General features: G+C 40.8%; 1 protein-coding gene across 1 annotated transcript; it reads right to left on the bottom strand.

Annotated features, from left to right (window-relative positions):
* Positions 1 to 3,472: 3,472 nt before the first annotated feature.
* Positions 3,473 to 4,491, bottom strand: LOC139308551 (lysophosphatidic acid receptor 6-like). Its single transcript, XM_070932145.1, has one exon. It carries the CDS (start codon positions 4,430 to 4,432, stop codon positions 3,473 to 3,475), a length of 960 nt encoding a protein of 319 aa, XP_070788246.1. The 5' UTR covers positions 4,433 to 4,491.
* Between the last annotated feature and the right edge of the window lie 22,363 nt (positions 4,492 to 26,854).

Raw genomic sequence — 26,854 nt, forward strand, 5'->3', positions numbered from 1 at the left:
TCATGCCTGATGACTTACCTGAAAACATCCATGCACCTCTTTGGCACAACAGTGGGTTCCACAGTAATGCCAGAAAGCAGTCTATAGAGCTCATCTGGCTTTTGATGAATAGGAGTTTACAAACTCTACCCATTACAAGCAGCTACTTTTGCAAATGGAGATACCACAAAGCAACTGCTGTGTGTATCCATTATATGTTCTCAACTTTTCCCTTAACCCAAAAATTATCTATTCTTGATTTAAAAGCTCCAGCCCTTCTCTACTTCCCTAATACAATTTTTTTAAAAAAAAAATTGGAAGCCATTGTGTGCCCTCGACCTTCCTTCCAAATTTGACATCCAGGTTCATATCTCAAGTGTATGATAAAAAGAAAAACCTTAAGGTTTTTATTATTCCAATGACTTCAGTCAAGTCATGTACTGAATTCCATTTACAATGCTTTAAACTGAAATGAGTCAGTCTTTCTGGTCATTTCATCTTCCATATATGTGAGGGCGGTCAATCTTCCATGCATTAGAGATACACAATGATTTATTGTGTAGGCAGTTTACTTTATCCTCTACAAACATTCGGTTTGGGGGAAAATGTTATTAGAGCCAGAAAACACTTTGGCAATTTCCGCAAGAGATGCTGAGTGCAGGATAGTGGAAGCAAATCATGTACCTAAACCAAGAACATCTGCGGGTATATAGGCAGCACATGAAACCAGGCCCCCTCCAGCCCATGGAAAAACCTCCCTCCATGGAACCGGTCCCTGGTACTCAAAAGATTGGGGGCCTCTAATCGAGCACCAAGCTTGAGAAAAGCATAGCAACGTCTCTAATTAAGCCATGAAAATGTAGTGCTGGATTTAAACTGTTAGAACCTAAGAGGGAACTGTTAGAACCTAAGAGGGAACTGGACTTGGCATGGGCACTCACTTTGTGTTTGTTGGCTTCTCCTTAAAGGAGTCACTCCTTTTCCAAAACTTGAATGGAAGAAAATGCTAATTTGAGCTACTATGTCAGAGGTCTGCAACCCCACTCCCCCGGCAGTGATGAAATGTAAAACTTGTTACTACCGGTTCTGTGGGCGTGGCTTGGTGGTGGGGGTAATGTGACTGGGTGGGCGTGGCCAATTTTTTTAACTTTTAAAACCATTTTTTCTACAACCTCTTTGGCTGAAGAGGTTGTAAAAAATGCTTTAAAGCCACTGACGATCCCAGCTGACTTGCCTGATCGGCAGAGGCTTTTTTTTTTTTTTTTTACTTTTAAAAGCATTTTTTTGGCCAAAGAGGTTGTAGAAAAAATGCTTTTAAAAATTTTAAAAAAGCCTCTGATGATTGCGCGGCTCAGCTGGGCAAGGGTGGGGGGCAGGGATTTTTGCTACCAGTTCTCCAAACCACCTGTCTCCAGTCGCTACCAGATCGGGCGATCCAGTCCGAACCGGGAGCATTTCACCCCTGCCCCCAGGGCTGCAGGCCAGTACCAGGCCACTTCCCTTTCAGAACTGCCTGTGAAAGCGGGGGGGGGGGGCGGGGCAGGGAAGTGCATGTATACGTGCAGTCTACTTGTGTGAGCAGCGGGAGAGCATGCAAACATACAAAGCTCCATTTGTGTGAGCGGCAGTGGTGTGTGCCTCCCACTTGCGCAAATGGGGCTGCACGCACACATGCTCGCCTGCTGCTCGCGTGGAATACCATCCCCTCTCCCCCTACCGGTCCACAAAGCCATAAAGATTGGGGACCCCTGTACTGCGTTACAGATAATCCTCGACTTACAACCATTCATTTAGTGACTGTTCAAAGTTACAACAGCACTGAAAAAAGTGACTTGTGACCGATCCCTGCACTTAACAACCATTGCAGCATCGCCTTAGTCACGTGATCAAAATTCAGGCATTTGGCAAATGGCATGTATTTACAAAGGTTGCAGCAGTGGTGAAATCTAAAATTTGTTACTACCGGTTCTGTGGACATGGCTTGGTGGGGGGGTAATGTAAATTGAGGACCCAGTTTGTGGGGGCAATAGGCTGACTTTGTATAAATATATGAAGGCTATTGCTTAACGCATTGTAAGCCGCCCTGAGTCTCCGGAGAAGGGCGGCATATAAATCAAATTAAAAAAAAAAAAAAAGTGACTGGGTGGGCGTGGCCAATTTTTTTTTTCTTTTAAAACCATTTTTTCTATAACCTCTTCGCAAAGAGGCTGTAAAAAAATGCTTTCAAAAGGCTCTGATGATCCCAGTTGAGTTGCCTGATCGGCAGGGGCTCTTTTTCTTTTAAAAGCCTCTGCCGATCAGGCAACTCAGCTTGGATCGTCAGAGGCATTTAAAAGAAAAAAAGCCTCTGCCAATCAGGCAACTCAGCTTGGATCACCAGAGGCTTTGAAAAGAAAAAAAGCCTCTGCCGATCAGGCAACTCAGCTGGGATCATCAGAGCCTTTTGAAAGCATTTTTTTACAACTTTGCCAAAGAGGTTGTAGAAAAAATAGTTTTAAAAGTCTTTGACGATCCCAGCTAAGCCGCACGATCATCAGAGGCTTTTTTTTTTACTTTTAAAAGCATTTTTTTGGCTGAAGAGGTTGTAGAAAAAATGCTTTTAAAAATTAAAAGAAAAAGCCTCTGATGATTGTGCGGCTCAGCTGGGCATGGGGGGGGGCAGGGATTTTTTCCTACCGGTTCTCCGAACCACCCGCCTCCATCGCTACCGGATAGGGTGATCCGGTCCGAAGCGGAAGCATTTCACCCCTGGGTTGTAGCAATCCGAGGTGATATCATCACCGTTTGTGACTTTCCCAGCCAGCTTCTGACAAAGTCAATCCAGAAAGCTGAATTCAATTAATGACTGCCTGATTCTCTTAATTGCAGTGATTCACTTAACAACCATGGCAAGAAAAAATATCATAAAATTGGGTGTGACTCACTAACAACTGCCTTGGCAATGGAAATTCAGGTCATAATTATGGTCGTAAATCAAGGATTACCTGCAAACCCCCCCCCCATGTGTCTTTAACTCAAAACAGTTGAAGAGCCCTTTTCCTGAGCCCTTTCTGCCAGGGTGCAAGCCTTGGAAAAGGCAGAGCTTGTTTAAAGGATCAGCGAGGGGAAAGAGGATGCCCATGAAGATTCAGTACACTGTTTTGCTTCAGATCTGAACCCCATGCCCTTCCAAGGACAAACAATTACTTGAAATGGCTTCATTCAAGCCTGAAACAAGGATCCTTATCTAGCTATACCATAGTCAAGTGTTTGGGAAACTTTTTCCAGGTTTGTTTATTCATCAAATTTACATTTATTGACTGCCCAACTCCAGTGGACTCCCCAATTTGAACATTATAATTTTCCAAGGAAAGAGCGAACTTCACCAATCTGTTGTTGAATCGGAATATTGTCCTGGAATTCTTATCTGAGCGATGTAATTATACCAGACTACCTGTAAAAGGGCAAATGCTTGGGTGGAAAAGCTGTCCTGCTCCAGTGGCCTCTTCCTCCTTCAAGATGTAGGAGGGGATTGTGCTTCCAAGGACTGGCTAGGCAACATTATTCCTTCCACATAGTCACTGTGGGAAGCCCTGGTCCTAAGAAAGGGCTCTAGGGGTACTTGACGTTGGAAGGTCTCAGTGGTAAAATAATAAACCAGAGGATCTAGGGCAGCATTCACACAGGACAGGAGCAGGACATATTTGTACACCAGATCTAATGAAGGCGTTTCATTCAACCACGGTACAAGATAGCATAGTACTGTCAAATGGTAGGGCAAGAAGCAACCCAGAAAGATGGCCACATTCGTTACTACCATTAATCTGATCTTGGATATATTGATCAGCTCCATCTCCACGCTTACGCTCCGGTGGAAAACATGGAGCAGACTATAGGAGGAAGTTACCATGACAGCCAATGTAATGGCATAGCATAGCACCATAGTACTGGAAATACCAACGTTCGTGATATAGTGAGGATGTTCATCAAAACAGAGAGTGCTGTTTTTGGGAGTATACTTGCCAGCAAAGTATGTGGGAATGGTTCCCCCAATACTCAAGGTCCATATACCTACACAGATGTACTTGGCTTGTCTGCGTATGGCCTGTGACCACAAGCTGAGTGGAAAGCGCACAGCCATCCAACGGTCTGAACTGATGCAAGTCAGAAAGAAGATGCTGCCATACATGTTAACCAAGAGCAGCAGGCCTGCCACTTCACATGTGGTTTGAGATAGCTGGGGTTGCCAGCCATAGTAGTATATCCTCAGAGGCATTGACGCCAACAGCAAAAGATCGCAGACTGCTAGGTTCTTCATGTAGACGGTGGTGATGGAGCGGACAACATCTCTGAAGATAAAAATGTACAGAGCTGTAGAGTTCAGTAGGAGGCCTATCATAAAGATTAATGAGTAGCTGCTGGCGAAGACCAGATCATGTACCCTGGCACAGTTGTGGCACTTGCTGGAATTCATCTTTAAATGTCTAGCAGCAGATCCACACTTTGCAGTCTTTTAAAATTTCATATATCCTGGCTAGCAGGAACCAGGTGACGCCTTCCTCCTAGTTAAAAAAAAAAAATAGACATTTGCAATTTATATTTGTGAGACTACAGTTGCCAGGGTCAGATATTTATTTTTCATATACTCTCTGTGTGAGGCACTTTACAAAGTTCCATAAAATATATCATTGCCCCTAGGGTTTCAGTCTAAAGTTCCATACAAGCAAATCTTTCCTGACTTATAAATATTAGGGGTTTTTTTCTCATTCTGCCTGCTTAAATCCAGTCTATTTAAAGCTAAGCTCCCTGTAGCCTTACTCATGTAACAATATTGGGGCTCAGTGGTAGGTTTCAATTTTTTTTACTACCGGTTCTGTGGGTGTGGCTTGGGGGCATGGCATGGCTTGGTGGGAGTGGCTTGGTGGGCGTGGCAGGGGAAGGATACTGTAAAATCTCCATTCCTACCCCACTCCTGGGGGAAGGATATTGCAAAATCTCCATTCCCATCCCACTCTGGGGCCAACCAATGTGGTATTTGCTGGTTCTCCGAACTACTCAAAATTTCCGCTACTGGTTCTCCAGAACTGGTCAGAACCTGCTGAAACCCTTGTACCAAGGAGCCTTGGTAGTACAGTGGTTTAAAGCATCCTGTTATTAAGTCCAGCTGCCTGCAATTACAGCAGGTTCGAATCTCGCCAGGCTCAAGGTTGACTCAGCCTTCCATCCTTTCTAAGGTAGGTAAATTGAGGACCCAGTTGTGGGGGCAATAAGCTGACTTTGTATAAATATACAAAAGGATGAAGGCTATTGCTTAGCACATTGTAAGCCGCCCTGAGTCTCCGGAGAAGGGCGGCATATAAATCAAATTAAAAAAACAACAACACACCTCTGCTGGGGCTAAGGACAATCAATTTTGTGCAATTTATGAGAAATTCAACCGAGGTTTCAAGGTGGAACTCTTGTTCTAAAATAATGGTTTTTCTTAGTCATTCCCCCACTGCACTTTTTAGGCTTTACTTCTGAAACCTGAACAGTCTTTGGACTCCTTAAAACAAACCCTCTAAACTTCACTGATCAGACAGGAAGCTGTGGCGTTGTAAATGGAAATTTAGCTAACTGCCATTAGATTTTAAGGGCAAAGTTCAGCTTAGACCAAATCTTTCTGCTGCAGAATGGTGGAGAGGAAGAAGTTAGCCAGAGGTGGCATTTAATATAGCAAGGAAGGAAGGAGAGGAAAAAGAAAGTGAATAGTTAAAGAAATTTAACTATTAGGAAGCAGCAGTAAACAATAAATATTCATATAGTCTGACAAAGAATCAGAGGCCAATCTAAGTTTATGGTCCCTGATCTATAAAGCAGGGAGAAGCCAAGGAAATGCCTGGTTTTAGTTCTATCTCATGAAAGCAGTAAAGCTTACATATTCTGGGGCTGAGATCTTGCAAAGGGACCTGGACACCCACACATTGCAGCCAGAATTTCTCAGTGGGTAGCTAGATCAGAAACACCTGAATTCTTTAGCTGATGTAGAATATGCCAAGAAGTTTCTTGCAAAGATGCAACAGAAGAAGGTAATGGGGTTTAACTGCCACAGCCCCATAAAGTTGGCTAGCCAATTGGTCCATAATATTTGGTGAATAAATTCAATAGGGTTCACCTATCTTGAATTTTCTCCCCGACCTTCAGTTAATCACAGTAAAAAATAGGAATTCTATTTTTTATCTATTTTATTCATAACTCTATTTTATCCAAACTTGATTGCAGAAAATATGATTTCAGTAACAGAGTGGTCAATGCCTGGAATGCACTACCTGACTCTCTAGTTTCTTCCCCAAACCCCCAAAACTTTAACCTTAGACTGTCTACTGTTGACCTCACCCCATTCCTAAGAGGTCTGTAAGGGGCGTGCATAAGCGCACCAGCGTGCCTACTGTCCCTGTCCTAATATTCCTTTTTACTTACTCTTTTCATGCATTCAAATTATGTTTATACTTTACCTGCTATCTTATATATGTTTGACAAATAAACGTATGATTATGATATGATGATTATGATTATTTCCATTCTTCAGATAATTTGGAAGATTTTTAAAATCCAAAACTTCAAGCAGCTTTTCAAAACAGCCATATGTTTTGGGTGCCATTGCATGACTTTTAATTATAAAACTTATCGGTTTTCACTTCATATGTTCAGGTAGAAACTGATTAGAAAATTGGTTTGATTTATAAGCCCTCAGTTACCACCCCAGGTGTTGTATATTATTGTAAGTTAAAGCATTCAGTTTATAGTTAACAAATTTGATGGGCATTTCAAGTTTAAACAACATTTCAGGTTTTTAAGAAGAGATCAGACAGCCATTTGTCTGGAATGGTATAGGGCAGTAATAGTTAACCTTTTCTGGACTGAGTGGCCAAAACGCGTGCACACACGCACAATGCGCAATCAAACCCCCAAAATGCAATGCGCACATGGCCCCCGTGCATGCCCCCTCCCCTGCACATGCATGCCCCCACACGCTCCTTACCCTCCCACATATGCGCGCATGACACCCCAGCATGCCCCACCCCCGTACATGCACGTGTGCCCCCCCCACATGCCCCCCCTGCGCATGTGCATGTGGCCTTAATGTGAATAAAATAGGAATCATACAGAGTCAGCTACATGAACTCTAAAGGACCCTCTCTATTCACATTATTATAAGAGAGAAACGTGCTGGTTGGAGATTACATTAAAATCATTAGTGGTAATATATCTTCTGATGAGGCCTAGCTGTCACTGAAGGACAGCCATATGGAAAACATCTGAGTGACCTCTCTGTGAATGACACAAAGACATACATAGGAAACAAAGAGTTACTTATTACCTCTTATTACCCAAGGACAGCAATAAATCTCCCATTAGCAACTACAACACTTAAGGAAAAGTTGTGTAGCTAAGATAATCTTATAAACTAGAAACTAATGGTTTAGTAATTAGGAAGTGTGTCAATTATCATATAACAAATGTATGTTAACCATATATGGAAAAATGCATGAGCTCACCGAATCCTTTGTCTTAGATATGTATAAAAACAGTTGTATCAGAGCTCTTTCCTGGTTCAAAGTTTCAGGTACAAATCTGGCTCTGAACCTTGCGCAATAAACTGACTCTGGCTGACCCAGAAATGTTGTTCAGTCTCAATTTTTCCACAACAGCCTCCTGTGCACATCACGGCCGCCCACACATGCACACGCAGCCCCCCACATGCAGCCCCCCACGCATGTGTGGCAGAGACCCAAAGACCAGCTGGCTGGTGGGAGGTGCGTGTGCATGGGTGGAGGAGCTGAACTGGAGCAATGGCTCACATGCCCACAGAGAGGACACTACATGCCACCTCTGGCACGCGTGCCATAGGTTTGCCATCATGGGTATAGGGTCTTCTGCTTAAGCAGAGAGTTGGACTAGATAGAAGACCTCCAAGGTCCCTTCCAACTCTATATTCTGTTAACATGTGTGGAAATGTAGGAGATGAAAGAAGGATAAATATTTACCCATATGTAACTGCTTTGCAGATATAAGGAAATTCTCAAATTAGTGCAGTTCCCTCTATTTGCTTTTAGAAAGGATCTTCCACCATGCAGTTAAATGAGGTTAAAGAAGATAAAGAAGATTTTAATCTTCTTGATTCATCATATGCTAATTCTATTTTAAAATCCTTTTCTCATTACTTGGTAATCTTAGGGATGAAAACCGTTTTAAAATGGAAAGGGCTTCTGGCTGTTGATTGCTAAGTCAAATGTACCACCTTCAAGTCCTATAGACCTCTGAACCTGTGCAGCCTTAGTCCACATCCATGTGATTTATTTTAAAAATAAAGAATGCCTGTTTTAAGTCCTAATATATCCAACCTAAATTCTCCCTTTTCACAGAGAAAAATGATGACTCAGTAGCAAAGCTCGCCAATTAACCCAACTGGCCAATTTGACCCGTGACACTTGGGGTTTATTTCCTAGTTTAATTATACTGAAACCGAGGGAAAGGTTTAGATTTGGTTTGCCACTAAAGCTGTGCCGATATGATATGCTCATTAAAGAAGACATTTGAGAAGGAGCCAAGTCTCAGAGTTTTGATTTGCTTGAGTTCGTTAGTCGGAGTCTTGACAGAAACATTACATTATGATTTCTAATTGGTTTGATGCAAAAAGTTAACCTGTAAAATAATCCCTAGAGCAGAGTTCCTAACTTTGTATAGTGTGAACATGCTTGGAGTAAAACAAGGGTGTCACCTGCAAATGCTGACGTAGGTAGTAATGACATAATGCAACTTATATAGTTCCGTTCAGTGTTATGATACAGTACAGATAGTCCTTGACTTACCACCACAATTACGCCCAAAATTTCTGTTGCTAAGTGAGACAGTTGTTAATTCAATTTTGCCCCATTTTACAATCTTTCTTGCCACAGTTGTTAAGTGAAACATTGCAGTTAGTAACACAGTTGTTAAGCGAATCTGGCTTCCCATTGACTTTGCTTGTCAGAAGGTTGCAAAAGGTGATCACATGACCCCGGGACACTGCAACCGTCATAAATGTGAGTCAGGTGCCAAGCATCTGAATTTTGGTCATGTGACCATGGGGATGCTGCAACACTCGTAAATGTGAGAAACGGTCATAAGCCATTGTCTTCAAGTCCTCGACTGTTGCAAGTTGAGGACTTCCTGTATATCATTACATTATTTGGGTTATGTTGCTAAGAAACACGTCATCGTTCTGTTTTGCTGTTGCAAGCAGTTGTGGCTTGTAACAGATGCTTCTCCCAATGGTGCTTTTTCAAGAGGCAGTGTGACTTTCTGGTTTTTCTTTGAAGAGGTTTTGCTTCTCATTCAAGAAGCTTCTTCAGCTCTGAGAAGCGAAACATTTTCAAAGAAAAACCAGAAAGTCCAGTTGCCACTTGAAAAAGCAGCTTTGGGGCAACCATGACCCATAAGACCCATGAGAATCTCCATGGAAACAGATGCCTATGTTCTGTGTTATGGTTGCACCAAAATACACCAAAATTAATAGCCATTCTTGCTATGACTGAAATACTGCAGGTGCTACCGATATAATTGAGAAAAAGAAAGCTTAGATCAGATCTTGTGGAGTTGATGAAAACATGCAGAAAAATTAAAGAGATAAGATAGTGTGAAACAGTGTTCCATCTAGTTTACAGGAAGTCCTCCACTTATAGTACATCTACAACTGGGACCAGAAATTTAGTTGATAAGCAAGGTCAGGGTGTCAAACTCAGGGACCCAGGGACCACTCTGGAAACAGCGAAGGACCAGCCTGTGGTGCCTCTGCCAGCAAAAACGGAGCTCGGGAGGGCTGCGTGCAGCTCTGTTTTTGCTGGTAGAGGGTTGCAGGATGCCGTTGCAGCCAAAAATGGAGTTTGGGAGCCCATTTTCGCTGGCAGAGCACTCGGGCCACCCCCGACATGAGTGACTTCGAGCTGGCCACGCCCACTCCGGCCACACGCACCCCAGCCCCCCAAAGTCAAACAGAACCCTGATGTGGACCTCAATGAAATCAAGTTTGACACCCCTGAGCAAGGTGGTTCTTAAGTGACTCACACCCAATTTTATGACCTTTTTTCCATGGCTGTTAGTGTTAAGCTATTCACTGCAGTTGTTAAATGAATCACACAATCGTTAAGCAAGTCCAACTTCCCCCATTGAGTTTGCTTGTTGGAAGTTCGCTGGGAAGGTCACAAATGGTGATTACATCACCCCAGGACATGCCAACCATCATAAATGCTAGTTAACAGAGCCCAAATTTTGATCACATGGGGATGCTGTAACACGCAGGGCGTGTCAAATTTTTCAACTTACAATTTCCAAACATTAGGGGTGCTAAAAAGTTGTGAACTGCCTTGGGGATCATAAAGATATTTTGGTTACTTTAATATAATGTAGATGTGCTTGGTAAGTAACTACATAAATATCACAGCTTTTAAACATTTTGTTTGTTTCTTTTGACAAGTCTTAAGTGCAAGTAAATGATCGAATTGATCTGGGCAAGCCATAAGGAAAGAAACAATTAATTCTTCCTAAATCCAATCAGCCTATAGTTCACAACTTGCATTTATCAACATGCTGTGGCTATGTCTTATAGCAAGGGTGTCAAACTCGATTTCTTTGAGGGCCGCATCAGGGTTGTGTTTGACCACGGGGTGGGTGGGTGCAGTGAGCGTGGCCAGCTTGACATCACTTGTGTCGGGGGCACCTTTGGTGGCCCGAGATCTCTGCCAATGAAAATGGGCTCCTGAGCTTGGTTTTCAGCTGCAACAGCCTCCTGCAACCCTCTGCCAGCAAAAACGGAGCTAGTTTTCTCTGACAGAGGCACCAAGGGCCAGTCCTTCGTTGTTTCCAGGCAGCCGCACGGCTGCATCTAAGCACCCTGCAGGCCAGATCCAGGCCCTGAGCCTTGAGTTTGACACCCCTGTTTTATAGCAATGCAATTATTAAGACTTGTTGCACAGTCAGCCAGATGTTTAAGTTGAATTTGGCATTTTTATCCACCTATTATTATTATTGGTAATTCATGATTAAATTCACAAATTCTGTTGGAAGCATAATAATTCAAATCCTAACCGATGTCCTAACCAGGGGTGGGTTTTACTTACCTTTACTACCGGTTCGCATTGCTCCCGCACGCTTGCTTCACTCGTGCATGCGCACGCTCTTCTGCGCATGCGCAGATCACGTATGATGACATCCGGGTCAGTGGGCGGAGCCTCCTGCCGGTTTTACTACCAGTTCTTGCAAACCGGCCCAAGCCAGGGGCAACCCACCACTGGTCCTAACCTATTAACGTAACATCTGAAAATACAGGCAGTTCCTAACAGAATGTCTTTTTTGTAGAATTATGGTATTCAGGTCCAATGTGTTCAAAATTTCCAAATATCGAAGGAATCCTTTAGGTATTTCTCTGAAGGCTGCATCATGATTGGTATAACAGCGCATTTCTTTTCTATAAGCATTCAATTGTGTGAATAATTCACACAAGAATATAGAACAAAATTGAGGAATATCTAAGTAACACACAATTTGGTTTCAGAAACAATCTTGGTACACGAGATGCCCTATTCAGCATTCAAGTTCTTGTACAGCACTGTACAGATGTCCATCACATGTGCTTCATTGATTTTGAAAAAGCATTTGATAAAATAAGACACAGCAAACTCCGGGTGCCGTCAGCTAGACAGTGTCGGCTGGCGACCCCCAGGGGTAGAGCTTTCTCTGTGGGCGCGCCCACCCTTTGGAATCAACTTCCCCTGGGGCTCTGGTTGGCTCCTGACCTTCGCACCTTCCACCGCGAATTAAAAACATGGTTGTTTACATTGCCCAGCCTGGACTGAGTAGGTTTTTAGATTTGGGGGGTTTTATTTTTATTTTTTTTTAATGTTTTATTGTAAGAAATTATAATAATACAATTTTATCCATCCGGTTACATGGTATGGAAAAAGAAATAAATACAAATTGTACATATTATACATAAGTAGGTAATCTTTGCAAACCAGTTACATGGTAAAAAACAAAAAAAATTGTGTTCATATATCATTTTTAGTGTATGTATATATGATAATCTTTAACAATAAATTAGTAAATACATAAATTATGTCTTTTGCTTACCCATGTAACCTTTCCTTGCCTTATTATATTTCCTACCATCCACAGTACATCTTCTCTTACTATTTCATTTTTCTATTTCTTGTACTTGCTCTGGTCTCTTTCCTTTTTATTTCAATTTCCTCTTCTCTAACCACCCGTACCACTTATCCCATACGCTGTAATAATCCAAATCTTCTCTGTCATTAATTTCTAATGTTAGTTTATTCATCTCGGCACATTCTATTATTTTGCCGATTACTTGTCCCTTAGTTGGTATATTTTTCTCTTTCCATTGTTGAGCAAAAGCGATTCTTGCTGCTGTTATTATATGCACTGCCAAGTATTTCTTCTTTTTTGCCATTTCCGTTTTAAGGATTCCCAGGAGAAGTGTTTTAGGGTCTAATTCAAAGGTTTCACCTATTATTTCTGAAAGCCAATTGCAAATCATCTTCCAATATTTTTTTGCTTGAGAGCAGGTCCACCAGCAGTGGTAAAAGGTACCTTGCTGGTGTCCACACTTCCAACACTTTGGGTTTGAGTTAGGGTAAATCTTGGCAATCCTAGCTGGTGCTAGGTGCCACCTATAAATCATTTTATACTGGTTCTCCTTGTAAGTAGTTGCCTTGGTAAGTTTTATATTGTTGTTCCATATTTGATCCCATTCTTCCAGATTTATGTTTTTCCCAATGTTTTTGGCCCATGCTAGCATTGGGCCTTTAACCACTTCTTCCATCAGGTCATATCCTACTAAATAGTTGTACATTTTAGCTAATAATTTATTATCTGTACCCATCCAAATTTTATCAAAAACTTTGCTTCCCATTTCTATACCGTATTGTATCTTGATTTTATCTGTGCATATGTCCACCATTCAACAAAAGTGCCCTGTTCTTTTAATTGTTCTAATGTTTTGAGGTTCCCTGCCTCATCTAGGATTTCTTTATATTTTACAGTTTTACCATGGTCCAGGACATTTGGGTAAATTATCGCCTCCATGGTTGAAAGCCAGCTGGGAATTTTAGTGTAGTGTTTTCGTCTTATTTCTTCCCACGTTGACTTCAATATGTCCCTCAATTTATGTTTGTTGAAATGTGTTTTGGTTTTTTTCCCCGTTTCCCATAAATAGGCATGCCAACCCATCTGGAGATCATGCCCTTCTAGCGTTAGAATTCTTTTGTTCGCTAACGTTGCCCATTCTTTTAACCAAACAAGAATTGCTGCTTTGTGATATGTTTCCCATATTGGTAATCCAAGCCCTCCTCTATTTTTTTTATCTTGTAAGCTCCTAATTGCTATTCTTGGTTTTTTTCCTCCCCAAATAAACTTCCTAATAGTAGTATTAAGTTCACTAAAAAATTTTTTATCAAATTTAATTGGCGCTGTTTGGAACAGGTACAACAATTTGGGTAAGATGCTCATTTTAATTGTCGCTATCCTCCCAAGGAAGGAAATTTGTAACTTTTCCCACTTCTCTAAATCTTGTTTTATGCTTTTTACCAAGGGGACATAATTGTCCTCTTTGAGGGCCAGGTACTTTGTTGAGATCCATACTCCCAAATATTTAACTTTTTTCACAATTTGGATTCCCATAGATTCCTCCAGGGCTTCTTTCTGGTTTTTCGTCATATTTTTGGTGAGCATTTTGGTTTTAGATTTATTTAATTTGAGTCCTGCTACTTCTCCATATTTATCGAGTGTTTCCAATATTTGTATGCCTGTTTCCACCGGTTCTTCCATAATTAGGACAACGTCGTCCGCAAACGCTTGAACTTTATATGTTTCCTTCCTGATTTTAAGCCCTTTGATTTGATCACTCTCTCTAATCTTCTTCAATAACACTTCTAATGCCAATATGTACAAAAGTGGTGACATTGGGCATCCCTGTCTTACTCCTTTGCTGATCTGAAATGTTTTGGTAAGTTCACCGTTTACTAAAATATTGGCCCTTTGCTTCTCATAAATCATATTTATTGTATTTGTAAAATTTTGTCCAAATCCCATTATGTTCAGTTGTTGCTTTATAAACTCCCAGTTCAAATTGTTGAAGGCCTTCTGTGCGTCTAAAAAAACTAATGCCACCTCTTTTTCCGGGTGTTCCTCATAATATTCTATCACATCCAGAATCGTCCTTGTGTTATTCCTAATTTGCCTCCCTGGGAGGAATCCATTCTGATCGCTATGTATTATCTTATTGAGAATTCTTTTTAGTCTTTCCGCTAATATATTCATGTATATTTTATAATCAGTATTGAGAAGTGAAATTGGCCTATAATTCTGTATCAATTTGGTATCTGATCCTTCTTTTGGTAAAAGTGCAATATAGGCCTCTCTCCAAGATTCTGGTATTTTGTTTTTCATTAAGGCCTCATTAAAAATTTGGAGCATTCTTGGGAGTAAAATGTCTTCTAGTTCTAAATTTTTGTATAATTCCCCTGGGAATCCATCCGGGCCCGGAGATTTGTTCTTTTTCAATTTGGCAATTGCAGTCTTTAACTCTGTTAATGTGATCTCTTTGTTCAACATCTCTTTTTCCTCCTCTCCGATCTGTGGCATTCCCTCCTCCAATAAATATTGTTTTACTTTCTCTTTGGGTATATCTTCTTCTTTATATAAAGACGTATAGAATTTGCGTGCTATTTCCAATTTTTCTTCTTCTTTAGTTGTGATATGGCCTTCGGTGTCTTCTAGTTGGAGAATAATTCCTTTCTCTCTCTCTTTTTTAATTCTGTAGGATAACCACCTTCCTGGCTTGTTGGCGTTCTCGAAGTAATATTGTTTTGTTCTCTTAATATTATATGCTAGTTTTTCTTGATCTATTATATTTAATTTATGACGAATGTTCATCCAGTTTTCTTTTGTTGTTTCATTGTCAGGGTTTTGTTGCGCCTCTTTCTCTGCCTTTGCCAGTTCTTCTAGCAATATTCTTTGAGTTTCTCTCCTCTCTTTATTTCTGTATGCTCCATATGATATCATTAGGCCTGTTAAATAGGCCTTCATCGTATCCCAAATTATCCCCCGGTCCATTGGTTCTTTTTCATTTTCTTCAAAAAAGATTTCTAACTCCCTCTTGACTTTATCAATATTTTTTTTATCTCGCAAAAATTGTGTATTCATTCTCCATCTTGTGTTTTTTCTCTTATATCTACTTTTCCATCTGATTTCCAGTGGATTGTGGTCTGCCCAGGTGTTGGGTAAGATTTCTGCTGACGCAATGTCCATGTCCAAGTTCCTGCTTACCCACATCATGTCTATTCTAGACCATGATTTATTGGGGTTAGAATAAAAGATGTATTGTCTCTTATTGGGGTGTAGTGTTCGCCAGATATCTACAAGGTTTAATTCATCCACTAAGTCGAAGAAAGTTTTTGGTAAATTTTTCCTTATTTTCTTTTGACCTCTGGGTCTTTTGTGATCTTTGTACGCATCTACAAATTTCCAAATATCGAAGGAATCCTTTAGGTATTTCTCTGAAGGCTGCAATCATGATTGGTATGACAGCGCATTTCTTTTCTATAAGCATTCAATTGTGTGAATAATTCACACAAGAATATAAAACAAAATTGAGGAATATCTAAGTAACACACAATTTGGTTTCAGAAACAATCTTGGTACACGAGATGCCCTATTCAGCATTCAAGTTCTTGTACAGCACTGTACAGATGTCCATCACATGTGCTTCATTGATTTTGAAAAAGCATTTGATAAAATAAGACACAGCAAACTCCGGGTGCCGTCAGCTAGACAGTGTCGGCTGGCGACCCCCAGGGGTAGAGCTTTCTCTGTGGGCGCGCCCACCCTTTGGAATCAACTTCCCCTGGGGCTCTGGTTGGCTCCTGACCTTCGCACCTTCCACCGCGAATTAAAAACATGGTTGTTTACATTGCCCAGCCTGGACTGAGTAGGTTTTTAGATTTGGGGGGTTTTAATATAAATTATATATTATGTATTTTATATTTTTAACTTGTTGTTTTATTGTTGTGAGCCGCCCTGAGTCCTCGGAGATAGGGCGGCATATAAATTTTATTAAATAAAATAAAATAAATAAATAAACTATTACAAATCCTGAAACAAGTGGGACTAGATGACAAAGACATCCGAATCATAAAGAATCTATATTGGCATCAGGTAGCAAATGTGAGACTAAGCCAAAAATACTCAGATGATGCAGAAATACGAAGAAGGGTCAGACAGGGCTGTATACTGTCTCCGCTGTTATTTAATATCTACTCTGAGTCAATTTTCAACGAAGCACTGGAAAACATTGATGCCGGCCTCAAAGTAAATGGTGTTCAGATCAACAATTTAAGATATGCTGATGATAAAGTTCTGCTTGCTAGTAAGCATGAAGATTGTCAGCTCCTCATCAACAGTCTCAGAAATATCTGAAAAATATGGCTTGAAGCTTAACACCTCAAAAACCAAGATCATGGTGGTCAGCAAACAACCCATTAATTTACCACTGATAAATTCAGAAGGAATACCATTAGAAAAAGTTGAAAGGATCACATACCTCAGTTTTAATTTACATGAAAGCTGGGACATGATCAGTGAAGTTAAGACAAGGATAGAGAAAGCTCGAACAGCATTCTTCAAAGTGAAAAAGGTCTTCTGCAGTTACGACATAAGCCTAAAACAGAAAATCAGGCTTATCAGATGTTACATTTTTTCTATCCTGCTCTACGGAGTAGAGAGTTGGTTTCTGACAGAAAACCACTTGAAGAAACTAGAAACATTTGAAATGTGGATTTACAGACAACTGTTACGTATAAACTGGGTTAACAAAATCACAAATGAGGAGGTGACAAGCCGCCTGGGAAAGCAAAGGGAAATAATCCAAGCCATTAAAAAACAAAAGTTAGAATATTTTGGACATGTGATGCGACACCCAGAAAAATACGGCATCCTTCACTTAATCCTTCAGGGAAAGATTGAAGACAAATGAGGTCCAGGCAGAAGAAGAACATCATGGCTTCAAACCTAAGGGGCTGGTTTGGACAAAACTCAGCAGCACTTTTTCATACGGCTGTTGACAAAAATAGGATTGCCAACATGATTGCCAACATCCGATGACGGATATGGCACAAGAAGAAGAAGAAGCATTCAACTTCAATCTACAAGTCTTGGTATTTTTTATTTTTTTTTCCAAATTATATTTTTTCCCTCAATCCTAGCATCATTCGTTATAAGTAACATCAATGAATCAGGCTTTGTTTTCAATAACTTGTATAGGCATGGTATGAACAAGGAGCCTGTCTTTTTGGATTTTAAAATCCATAAGAGCTCATCCATTTTTCAAAAACCTCTCAACATGATAGTCCCAGTGGTTCTTGCTATATTCAAATCCAAATTGTGGGAACTTGGGTCATGATGCTTCTTGTAATCAGTTTATGTAATTTGGGTGCAGCTACTATTCGGATGGTTAGTTGTTCCACCCTTTTTACCACAAAGGCGACATTTGCCTTTGTTTCTTACATGCTCAATGTTCACTTTCATGGAATTAGTCAATAGAGCTTGTCCTTGAGCTGCGAAAATAACCCGTTCAGTTTCTTTCTTTTACACTGATATTAACCAACCTCTTATGCGCTTTTTATTGACTTTTCAGTGTATTGATCATCCATTGGCTTGTCCTTCCACTTAACAAATTGGTTATCAATTGTTTCATTTCTATATTCAACCTTGATTGAACTGATTCTGTATTCAGCAATGACTGAAGTGATTGAAGTAAGCCATACAGAAAGAAGCAGAATAAATTCTGCCTAAATCTAGAGTTCTACTCCTTTAAGCAGTCTGTGTAGTAGATCCAAGCCTGCACCCCTTCCCTGTGACTCTTATTTTTTCCTCGCATTATACACAATTAGAGCTATCATTGTGCTAGAAAAGGAGAAAAGCCTGACTCCATTTTTGCCTCTGTCATGCATAATCTTATCTCATATCCCAACCTTCCCTTATCTTTAAATTAGAAGGTTTAATCTTTCTTGGAATTAAAAATATAAAAATACTATAGTTACTATACACTTTTCTGTATCTTTCCCAGCTGTGCTAGATATTTTTTTCATAATTAGTCATTGCTTTATTTCTGGGTTGTTTAGCCAAAGGCTGACATGTCAGTTAACCACCATTACTTACTCTGAGATAGTTTGTTCCTCAGATACTTTAATTTTTCATGACGAATCACTGGAAAATCCTTCTCCAACGTTCAAGAGTTTCCTGGATCAAGTCACTGATATTTTCCCTATTCAGCTATATACTGGATTCAACTAATATTAGAATTCTAGGGCAGAGCAAGATATTTTGAGCTAACTTTCTTTGACCCCAATAGTGCCTATGAGTCAGAAATCTTCAGCTGGCTCACACATCACAATATACAGTAGAATACAATTTCTGCAATGTAATTACAGAAGAGCATGTAATATTAGCTATAACTAATATTGCAATTACAACACAATGGCATAATAACATATAATATTAACAATAGCATGGCTTAATATGAGTTGATCTGCATAACATGCTAAGACAGTAGTTTGGTTTTGAACATCAATGCTATATCACAAATTCCTCAATTCCATTTTAGCTTAGATTTAGAGCATTGGAAAAAGACAGCCAGTCATTTCTGAAGTAGACTGTCAAAAAGGCCCAGTCTTAATCTTTTTTTCTGAGCAATTCTGCAACCCTATTTTGGGAGCTGTATTAGCTGGCTTAACCCCTGATTTATTTCTGGGAGAAAAGCTAATTTCTGATGTTCCCTCATATCCTTCAATAGCCCCTACTTTCTTTGCATAGAACCCCTCAGGAAGGAAATGTCTATGGAGATTATCCATCATCCATGGTGATTGTCTCAGTTGAACTGAAGAAACTTCTTGAATGAGAAGTAAAACATTTTCAAGGAAAAAAACAAGAAAAACCAATTGACTTTTGAAAAGCATCTTTGGGGACACTCAAGGTAATCTGTCTGAAATTTGTTATAGATAATCTGCACCATTTGGATTGCTACTTCTAAACATTTCATCTCACTCTATTTCAACTTGAAAAAGTTATGGTATTACATCTCTGATTATGAAGGAACGGGGAGGGAGAAAAAACATCTAAGAATAACCATTACAATCCAAGATATCTGTTTCTTTCTATTTAACACGGAGTGACTGTATACCTCAGGGTGGGAAATTAATCTATGGATCTTCAACCGAGCAACCTCTCCTCCATGTATTCCCTTATTCAGAAGATCTATTTCCTTCTCTCTTTCCAAAGAACTTACTCACAGAGATTCACATCCTGGAATGACTGGTCATAAGAGCAAGGAGCTGCTTGAAGAGATCACCTGCCTGTATGTCTTCAGCACAATCATCTTCCTTCCTGCTGTTTAAAATTTAAAGCTGAAGAAAACCACACTCCACTTCCTATGATACCAACCCCATCTCACAAGTCATCTCAGTATTTGCACAACTTCACGCTGCCAAGTGAGTTATATTTTTCAAAACATGTTCTGTAAACTATTCACTGGTGGGGGACGGTAAAAGATCTCCAGGTTGAAACTCTGCAATGGCATCCAGTTAAAACCATTCTGTTAATAGGGAATGATTCTTTCTTCAAGAGGAACCTTAAGAGTCACACAAGCTTTTCTAGATGATTTACAAACCCTCATCCTAGACAGGAATCTATCTTCAAATATTCAATGGCTGAATTTGCACAACCTGGTTTCTAAACTCAATGTTATGCTAAATCCACCAAGTCTGATGTGGGCATAGGGGGATGCCACAATGTGCATGACACAACTCTGCCTCTTTTGTATGTCTTATGTGATTGTCAGGTGCAAAGGAGCAGGATAAGGGGTGAAATCCAGCAGGTTCTGACAGGTTCTGGAGAACCGGCAGCAGAAATTTTGAGCAGTTCGGAGAACCAGCAGTGGAAATTTTGAGTAGTTCAGAGAACCAGCAAATACTTCCTCTGACTGGCCCCAGAGTGGGGTGGGAATGGAGATTTTGCAATATCCTTCCCCCAGGAGTGGGGAGGGAATGGGGATTTTGCCGTATCCTTCCCCTGGAGTGGGGTAGGAATGGAGATTTTGCAGTATCCTTTCCCTGCCACTCCCACCAAGCCACGCCCACAGAACCGGTAGTAAAAAAATTTAGATTTCACCACTGAGCAGGACTATACATTAAATTACAATTCAGAAAGATTTACTGCTTAAACTTATACACAAGAATCTAGTCAACTCTAGTTCAAATCTGAATTGGTGCCAGATAAGGGTCAGTGGAATTCAAGAAAGGCTGGACTTGAATAGTTTGTGGCAATGTAAAGGTTCTAAGTTGATGATACATTTAACTCTGACACGTAGCTCTGCCTCCACTTCTCCTATAGTCATTATTTGTAAGCACACAAGGGGCAGAATTTGCACCGTGACTTTATGATGCATTTTAGTCGTTTTGATGAAATTTCAAATCACCTATGAATCACGTATTAACTAAGGTGAAAATTAACTATGCTTAACACGTTAGACAAATACAGCATGACACATGTAAACGTACTGTTTTTAAATAACTTTATTAGATTTTAAAATCAAGAGATAAAAACTAACAAGAGCAAATTATAAAGGTGGGATATAAAATAAATATAGAAGATAGACAAAAAAAAGAATGAAAACAAAAGCAAAAGGCAGAAATAAAAAAATACAAAGAAGTGACGTTTTTATTTTTCAACAGATATAAATGTACATTAACATTCAAAGTTTACAAGTTTATTCATTTTTCTATTATCTATTATTATTTCTAATTGTCAAAACCATATATCATAATATTATTTTCTGTTTCACAGAGGGAGCTTACACAATTAAATGTATTACGAGAATGCAGCCATTACGCATTTGCTTAAAAGAGGATGTTGTCCGTTCACTTTCCATAGCATACTGTACTTTTGCCAGCAATCGGTTCCAAAGAAATCAGTTTGAGACATCAATCTACCTCATGGGTGGATAAAATGCAATGGGGCCTAAACAGCTAGAAATTAACTCAAGAACCTCAGAAAGATACTGATTTGCAGCATCTAATACATCACACCATCTCCCCGAACAATAGTTGCAACAACCATATGGATTTCTTAAATATTCTGATTAAGCTGTGAAATTTTCACCAACCTGTAAAAAAAAATATTTTCGTAAAATTTTAAAAAGGAAGTGTTTTTCCTCTTGTTATTGTTATTTAAACAACTGTCTCTTCCTTCTGCCTACAGGGATTGAATGCAAGCAGAGCGGTTTTTCAGAATCAACATTAAAGCAATTTACTATTAAAGCGCGAACTAAAAGATCCAGCCATAATTGTAATAGTCAGAAAAAGCAAATTAAAAATACACAGAATATTCAAAAAGCAAAACTATTTCCTGTCAAACTTGAGATATAGAATTTATTTATTATTTTATTCAAAGGGCATCCAAGATGTGGCCAGATGACAATAGGGACCTTGAAGTCATATTTTTCATAATCAAAAGCTACTAGATTTGGGCTGCAAAAATCTATAGCTTGCTAAACGGTAACAAAAGTATAGTGGCCCTACTATAGCCTGGTCTCCACCCATTTTAGGGGAAAACTCTCATTCATGAAAATTGTAAGCAATGCAGTAGGAAAAAAAATAACATACTATGATCAAAAACACAGTCTGAATTACTATCCCTGAAACTTTGGACCAACCGAAGTTTTTGGACTATTCTGGACTAATAGCAGTCCAAGATATAAATATATACAAAGTTAGGATACATTATAAGAACATGGACAATTGTGGCCAATCCATCTCACTCCAGGTCACTAATTTTATCAGCTGAAAATGTTGCTACATAAGGAGTTGCAGGAGACATGAGGATCCTTAGTCCGTTTGAAAGCAGCTTGATGCCTCTGTACTGCAAAGCTGAGTTGATACAGAGTATATTCACAGCTCAAGCTGTGATGTAGCTGAAACTATTTCAGAGCTATGGTTTTCTTATCTGCAACCTATATGAAGCCGCTGGGGGAGATCATCCATGGTTTCGGAGTGAGGTATCATCAGTACGCTGATGATACTCAACTTTTTATATCCACCCCGAAACAGCCCAGTGATGCCCTCGACGTGATGTCCTGTGCCTGGAAGCGGTGTGGCTCTGGATGGGGAGGAACAGGCTTCAGCTCAACCCCGCCAAGACGGAGTGGCTGTGGGTACCGGCATCTCGGTTCCAATGGAATATTCCATCGTAGGTCATAGGGGGTAAGGTGTTGCCCCCTGTTGAAAGGGCGCGCAATTTAGGCATCCTCTGGATTCACGGTTGACTTTGGAAGACTATGTTGTGACCGTGATCAGGGGGGCATTTGCACAGATTCGTCTGGTGTGCCAATTGCGCCCCTACCTGGACCGTGATGACCTCCGTACAGCCACTCATGTGCTCGTGACCTCCCGGATCGACTACTGCAACGCTCTCTACATGGGGCTGCCCATGAAGAGCACTTGGAGGCTTCAGTTGGTGCAGAATGCGGCCGCGCGGGTAGTGATGGGAGTGTCCCAACACTCTCATGTTACACCCCTCCTGCACGACCTGCATTGGCTACCGGTTGCCCTCTGGGTGAGATTCAAGGTGCTGGTTATCACCTATAAAGCCCTACATGGCTTAGGCCCGGGGTACCTGATGGACCATCTGCGGCCAGCGACAGCTCCCCATCGCCCAGTGCGTTCCCACAGGGAGGGCCTCCTTGGAGTGCCGTCGGCCAGGCAGTGTCGTCTGGCGACTCCTAGGGAACGGGCTTTCTCTGTGGGCACACCTACCTTCTGGAATCAACTCCCCCTGGAGCTCCGGGTGGCCCCTGACCTGCGCTCTTTCCGCTGTGACCTTAAGACATGGTTATTTCGTCAGGCCGGATTGGACTGAAGGGGTTTTTAAGGGGAGTTTTAATGGTTTTTAACATTTAATATTGATTTTATCTGTTTTATTGCTATGAGCCGCCCTGAGTCCTTTCTGGAGAGAGGGCGGCATATAAGCTTAATTAATTAATAAAACCATTCTGCATCACCTTTCCTCCCCAGTCCTGAACTTTTGATTATCCTGTAAGCTTGATTCTCACTTTAAAACCTAGATGGAAGTGTCAAGCTGCTTAGTTTCCTTTGCCTTCTCTTTTTTATATATATACAGGACAGGGGTGGGTTCTGCTTACCTTTACTACCAGTTTGCGCATGCACAGAAGCGATTTGATGACATTGGGGTCGGTGGGCGGAGCCTCCTGCTGGTTTTACTACCGGTTCTATAGAACCGGTGCGAACCGGGGACAACAAGGAGGCACAAGGAGGTTTTTATTCTAGTGAACCTGCAGTTTGGAGTGAGTCTGTAGTTGTCAACTCTTTGAGGCAGACCAGATCAAGAAGCAGACACTGCAGGAAGTAATAATGCTACTTTATTGTTGTAGGATATATTAACAAGGAGAGCCAGTTTGATCGTAGTGGTTAAGGTTAAGAAATCAGGGGAGAATGAATTGTAGTCTTGCCAACTGTGTGACTTGGAGCTAGTTACTCTCTCTCAGCCCTAGGAAGCAATGGTAAACCACGTCTGAAAAATCCTGCCATGAAAACTGCAAGACTTCTCCAGAGCAAGACCCAATTGAACAGAAAAAATATATATTAAAAGAATTTTAAAAGCCTGCCCTTTTTAAGGACCAATAGGTCAAGGCAGGGCTGTTCTCTGTCTCACACCTTCTATTTTCTCAGGGCTAATAAAGTTCCTTCTCTGGCAACCCTTTCTCCAGGACACAAATTTCTCTAAGATGATTTTCACCTCTTCTCCTCAGCTCAGTTTCACAGGAAGTGAAGACACTACTGTCTTCACTCATCTTCAAATTGCATTTAGGAAGTGAAAATGGAGCCAGGGTAGAAGGTCCTTTGATTTAGTCAAGACTGGAAATTACCATGACCAACATTACCAGAACTCACACAAGAGGGATAGTATTAAGGGTGCATGAAGTGTTAGATCTGCTTTATACTGCTTTGGTAAGACCACATTTGGATTAGCGTGTCCATTTTGGGCACCATAATATGAAAACAGTATTGCATCTCTGGAAAGAGTGCAAAGAAGAGCAATAAAGATAGTTGCTCTAAAACATCCAATGAATGGTTGCAGGAAGAAAGTATATTTAGTCTAATGAAGAGAAGGACTGGAGTGACATGATAGTAGTCTTCCAATATTTGAGAGGCAGTCACAAAGAGGGGAATAATCTACGCTCCAAACCACCTGAGTGCAGGACAGGAAGTTAATGGATAGAAGCTTATCAAAGGGAGATCCAAACTGGAACTAAGAAGAAATTTCCTTTCAAGAAAACAATTAATCAGTGCAACAGCTTGCCTCCATAAGTTATGGGTGCTCCATCACTGGAGATTTTTAACAAGAGATTGGACAGCTATTTGCCTGGAACAGTATAGAGCAGTGATGGCTAACCTTTTTGCTATCGCGTGCCAGGAAGGGGGGGGCAGAGGAGGTTCGCGTGCACGTGTGACCACACCCATAATTCTATGCACCCCACCCCGTGCATGCGACCTCCCTTCCCCCCGCTCCTAGCACACGATGGCCCGGTAGGCCCGTTTTTCTTTCTCACCTGGCTCCAGATCCTCTCTATGCATCTGGGGAGGGTGAAAACAGCCTTCCCCACAGGCCCGAAACGGCCCGTTTCCCAACTTCTGGTTGGACAGGAAGTGACTTTTTTGCTGTCCCCAGCCTCCAGAGACTCCGACGCATGTGCACCGGAGCTGAGCTGGCGTGCCAGGCAACATGGCTCCACGTGCCGCCTGTGGCATGCTTGCCATAGGTTCGCCATCACGGGTATAGAGTCTCCTGCTTAAGCAGGAGGTTGAACTAGAAGACCTCCCAAGGTCCCTTCCAACTCTGGTATTCTGTATTCAGATCTGGACATAGGCCAACATAGAATGCAAGCAACCAGACATATGCAAGAGGCCAACATAGAATGCAAGCAACATTATTAACGTCTTTTGCATGTATAATTTTTAAATGATTTTTACCTGTAAATCATTTTTTTACATGATTTACAGGTGCACGTGAAGAGCATGCATGAAGAGAACTGGTAGTAAAGCCGGTTGGAACCCACCACTGAACTGAACCAAATGGATATTTGGTTGGACAGTGGCATATAAATTTAATAAATATATAAAATAACAATGCAAAGCAAAGGAATGTTAGTAACAAGGAAAGGGGGTAGATGGAGATGAAGAAAGCTATAGGAAATAAGAAGGGAGAAACCAGGCAGATAACAAGAATAGATATATCAGACAGAATAACACACAAACTCTGATATTCTTAATATAAACTTTGTGTTTGTAGTCCCACCTTAATTACTCACTACCTCTGACTTTTGATTTGCATAAACCTACAGAAGTTGCATTCCATCTCCCTTAGGATTGCTGGTGCAGCCTCCAGAATCATAATAAACATGACTTGTATTCTATTCAACTTCTATGAAATGGATGCTCGGGTCTCAATGATTAAACAAGCCCACAAAAGGGATTTTCTTCTAAAATCTATACCATGATAACTATCTACAATACCCCATGTCTTACAAGCAAAAGCAAAATGGTTTCTTACTTCTATGAAGTTTTTGAACTACATTTACAAACAAGTAAACTCTTCTAGAAAAGATGTCTCTAGTGCCTATCTTTAAAAATCCTAGTGAACACTAGATGGCAGTAAGGAGATACCAAAAATTCTCTGCTGCCATCAAATGGTTATACAGATTTATTACTGTAAAAGCTATTTGGTCTTTCTGGACTATCTCTGCTACTTTGCCAATCTTTTCACTACACCAATGTTTCTTAACCTTAGCGGCTTTAAGATATGTGGACTTCAACTCTCAGAATTCGCCAGCCAGCATGGGAATTCTGGGAGTTTAAGTCCACATATCTTAAAGTTGCTGAAGTTGGGAAATACTGCACTGCCCCTTTTGGATGTCACCACAGAAAGCTTTTTTTAAGAAAAGAAATGGTGGCAAAACCAAATTGGCTGACGTATTGTTGGAAGAAACATCCCTCTAGGTTCTGCTCCAAGTGGGGAAAACAGACACTGGAAACATGGAGACTGCTTGGAAAGATGGTTTAATGGTGGACAGGATCACATGGCTTGAGTTCCTGAACAGAAAAGGGGGGAATACAGTAAATCCTCGGGTTTTTATGCTCTCTCTGGCTCTGCATTTCTTGGGGCCCCGAAAGAGTATCCTGATTGGTTGTCAGACTCCCAGGGGGTGGGGGCCTTGCTGGCTGATGGTCACATGTGCTTCCCAGGTCACATGTGGTGAGTTTCTGCTGCTATTGTGTAGAGGGCTAATCCCATCTTTGGCAATTCCTACTATGGCTCTGCCTGAAGGAGGCAGATCTTTGTTATGTAGAATAGACTGGCCCAGGCCTTAATGGCCCATTGACAAAGGGTGGGGGGCAGGAAGGTGGGAGCTGCTTTGTCTGTAAAATATGCTTCTCATATTTCTCATCCAGGGAAATATAATATTCTGCCTTTTTCATATTTCCTAAAATATTTCACTCTTCCAGGAAAGGGGTGGGTGCTAACTTCCTACAATCCCTACTCTTTTTTTTTTTTCAAAACGTGAGTTTTGAAACAAGTTCTTGGCAAAAGATTAAAATTGATCATATCAGGGAGGCTTAATGGGTGCTTTTAATTTTCTAATGCAAAGGGGAGGCATTGATAGAGGCAACAGAAAAGGATTCCTTCAGTGGCTTCCAAAAGCTTTCAACCATGAAGGTCTAGCAGCCAGGGA

The sequence above is a fragment of the Pituophis catenifer genome, unplaced genomic scaffold, assembly GCF_029215685.1.
Source record: "Pituophis catenifer annectens isolate HBS135680 unplaced genomic scaffold, rPitCat1.0.hap2 SCAF_1, whole genome shotgun sequence".
NCBI classification, from domain to species: domain Eukaryota; kingdom Metazoa; phylum Chordata; class Lepidosauria; order Squamata; family Colubridae; genus Pituophis; species Pituophis catenifer.

Excerpts from the sequence above, each read along its gene's own strand:
- LOC139308551 (XM_070932145.1), bottom strand. The coding sequence starts at position 4,432 with ATGAATTCCAGCAAGTGCCACAACTGTGCCAGGGTACATGATCTGGTC.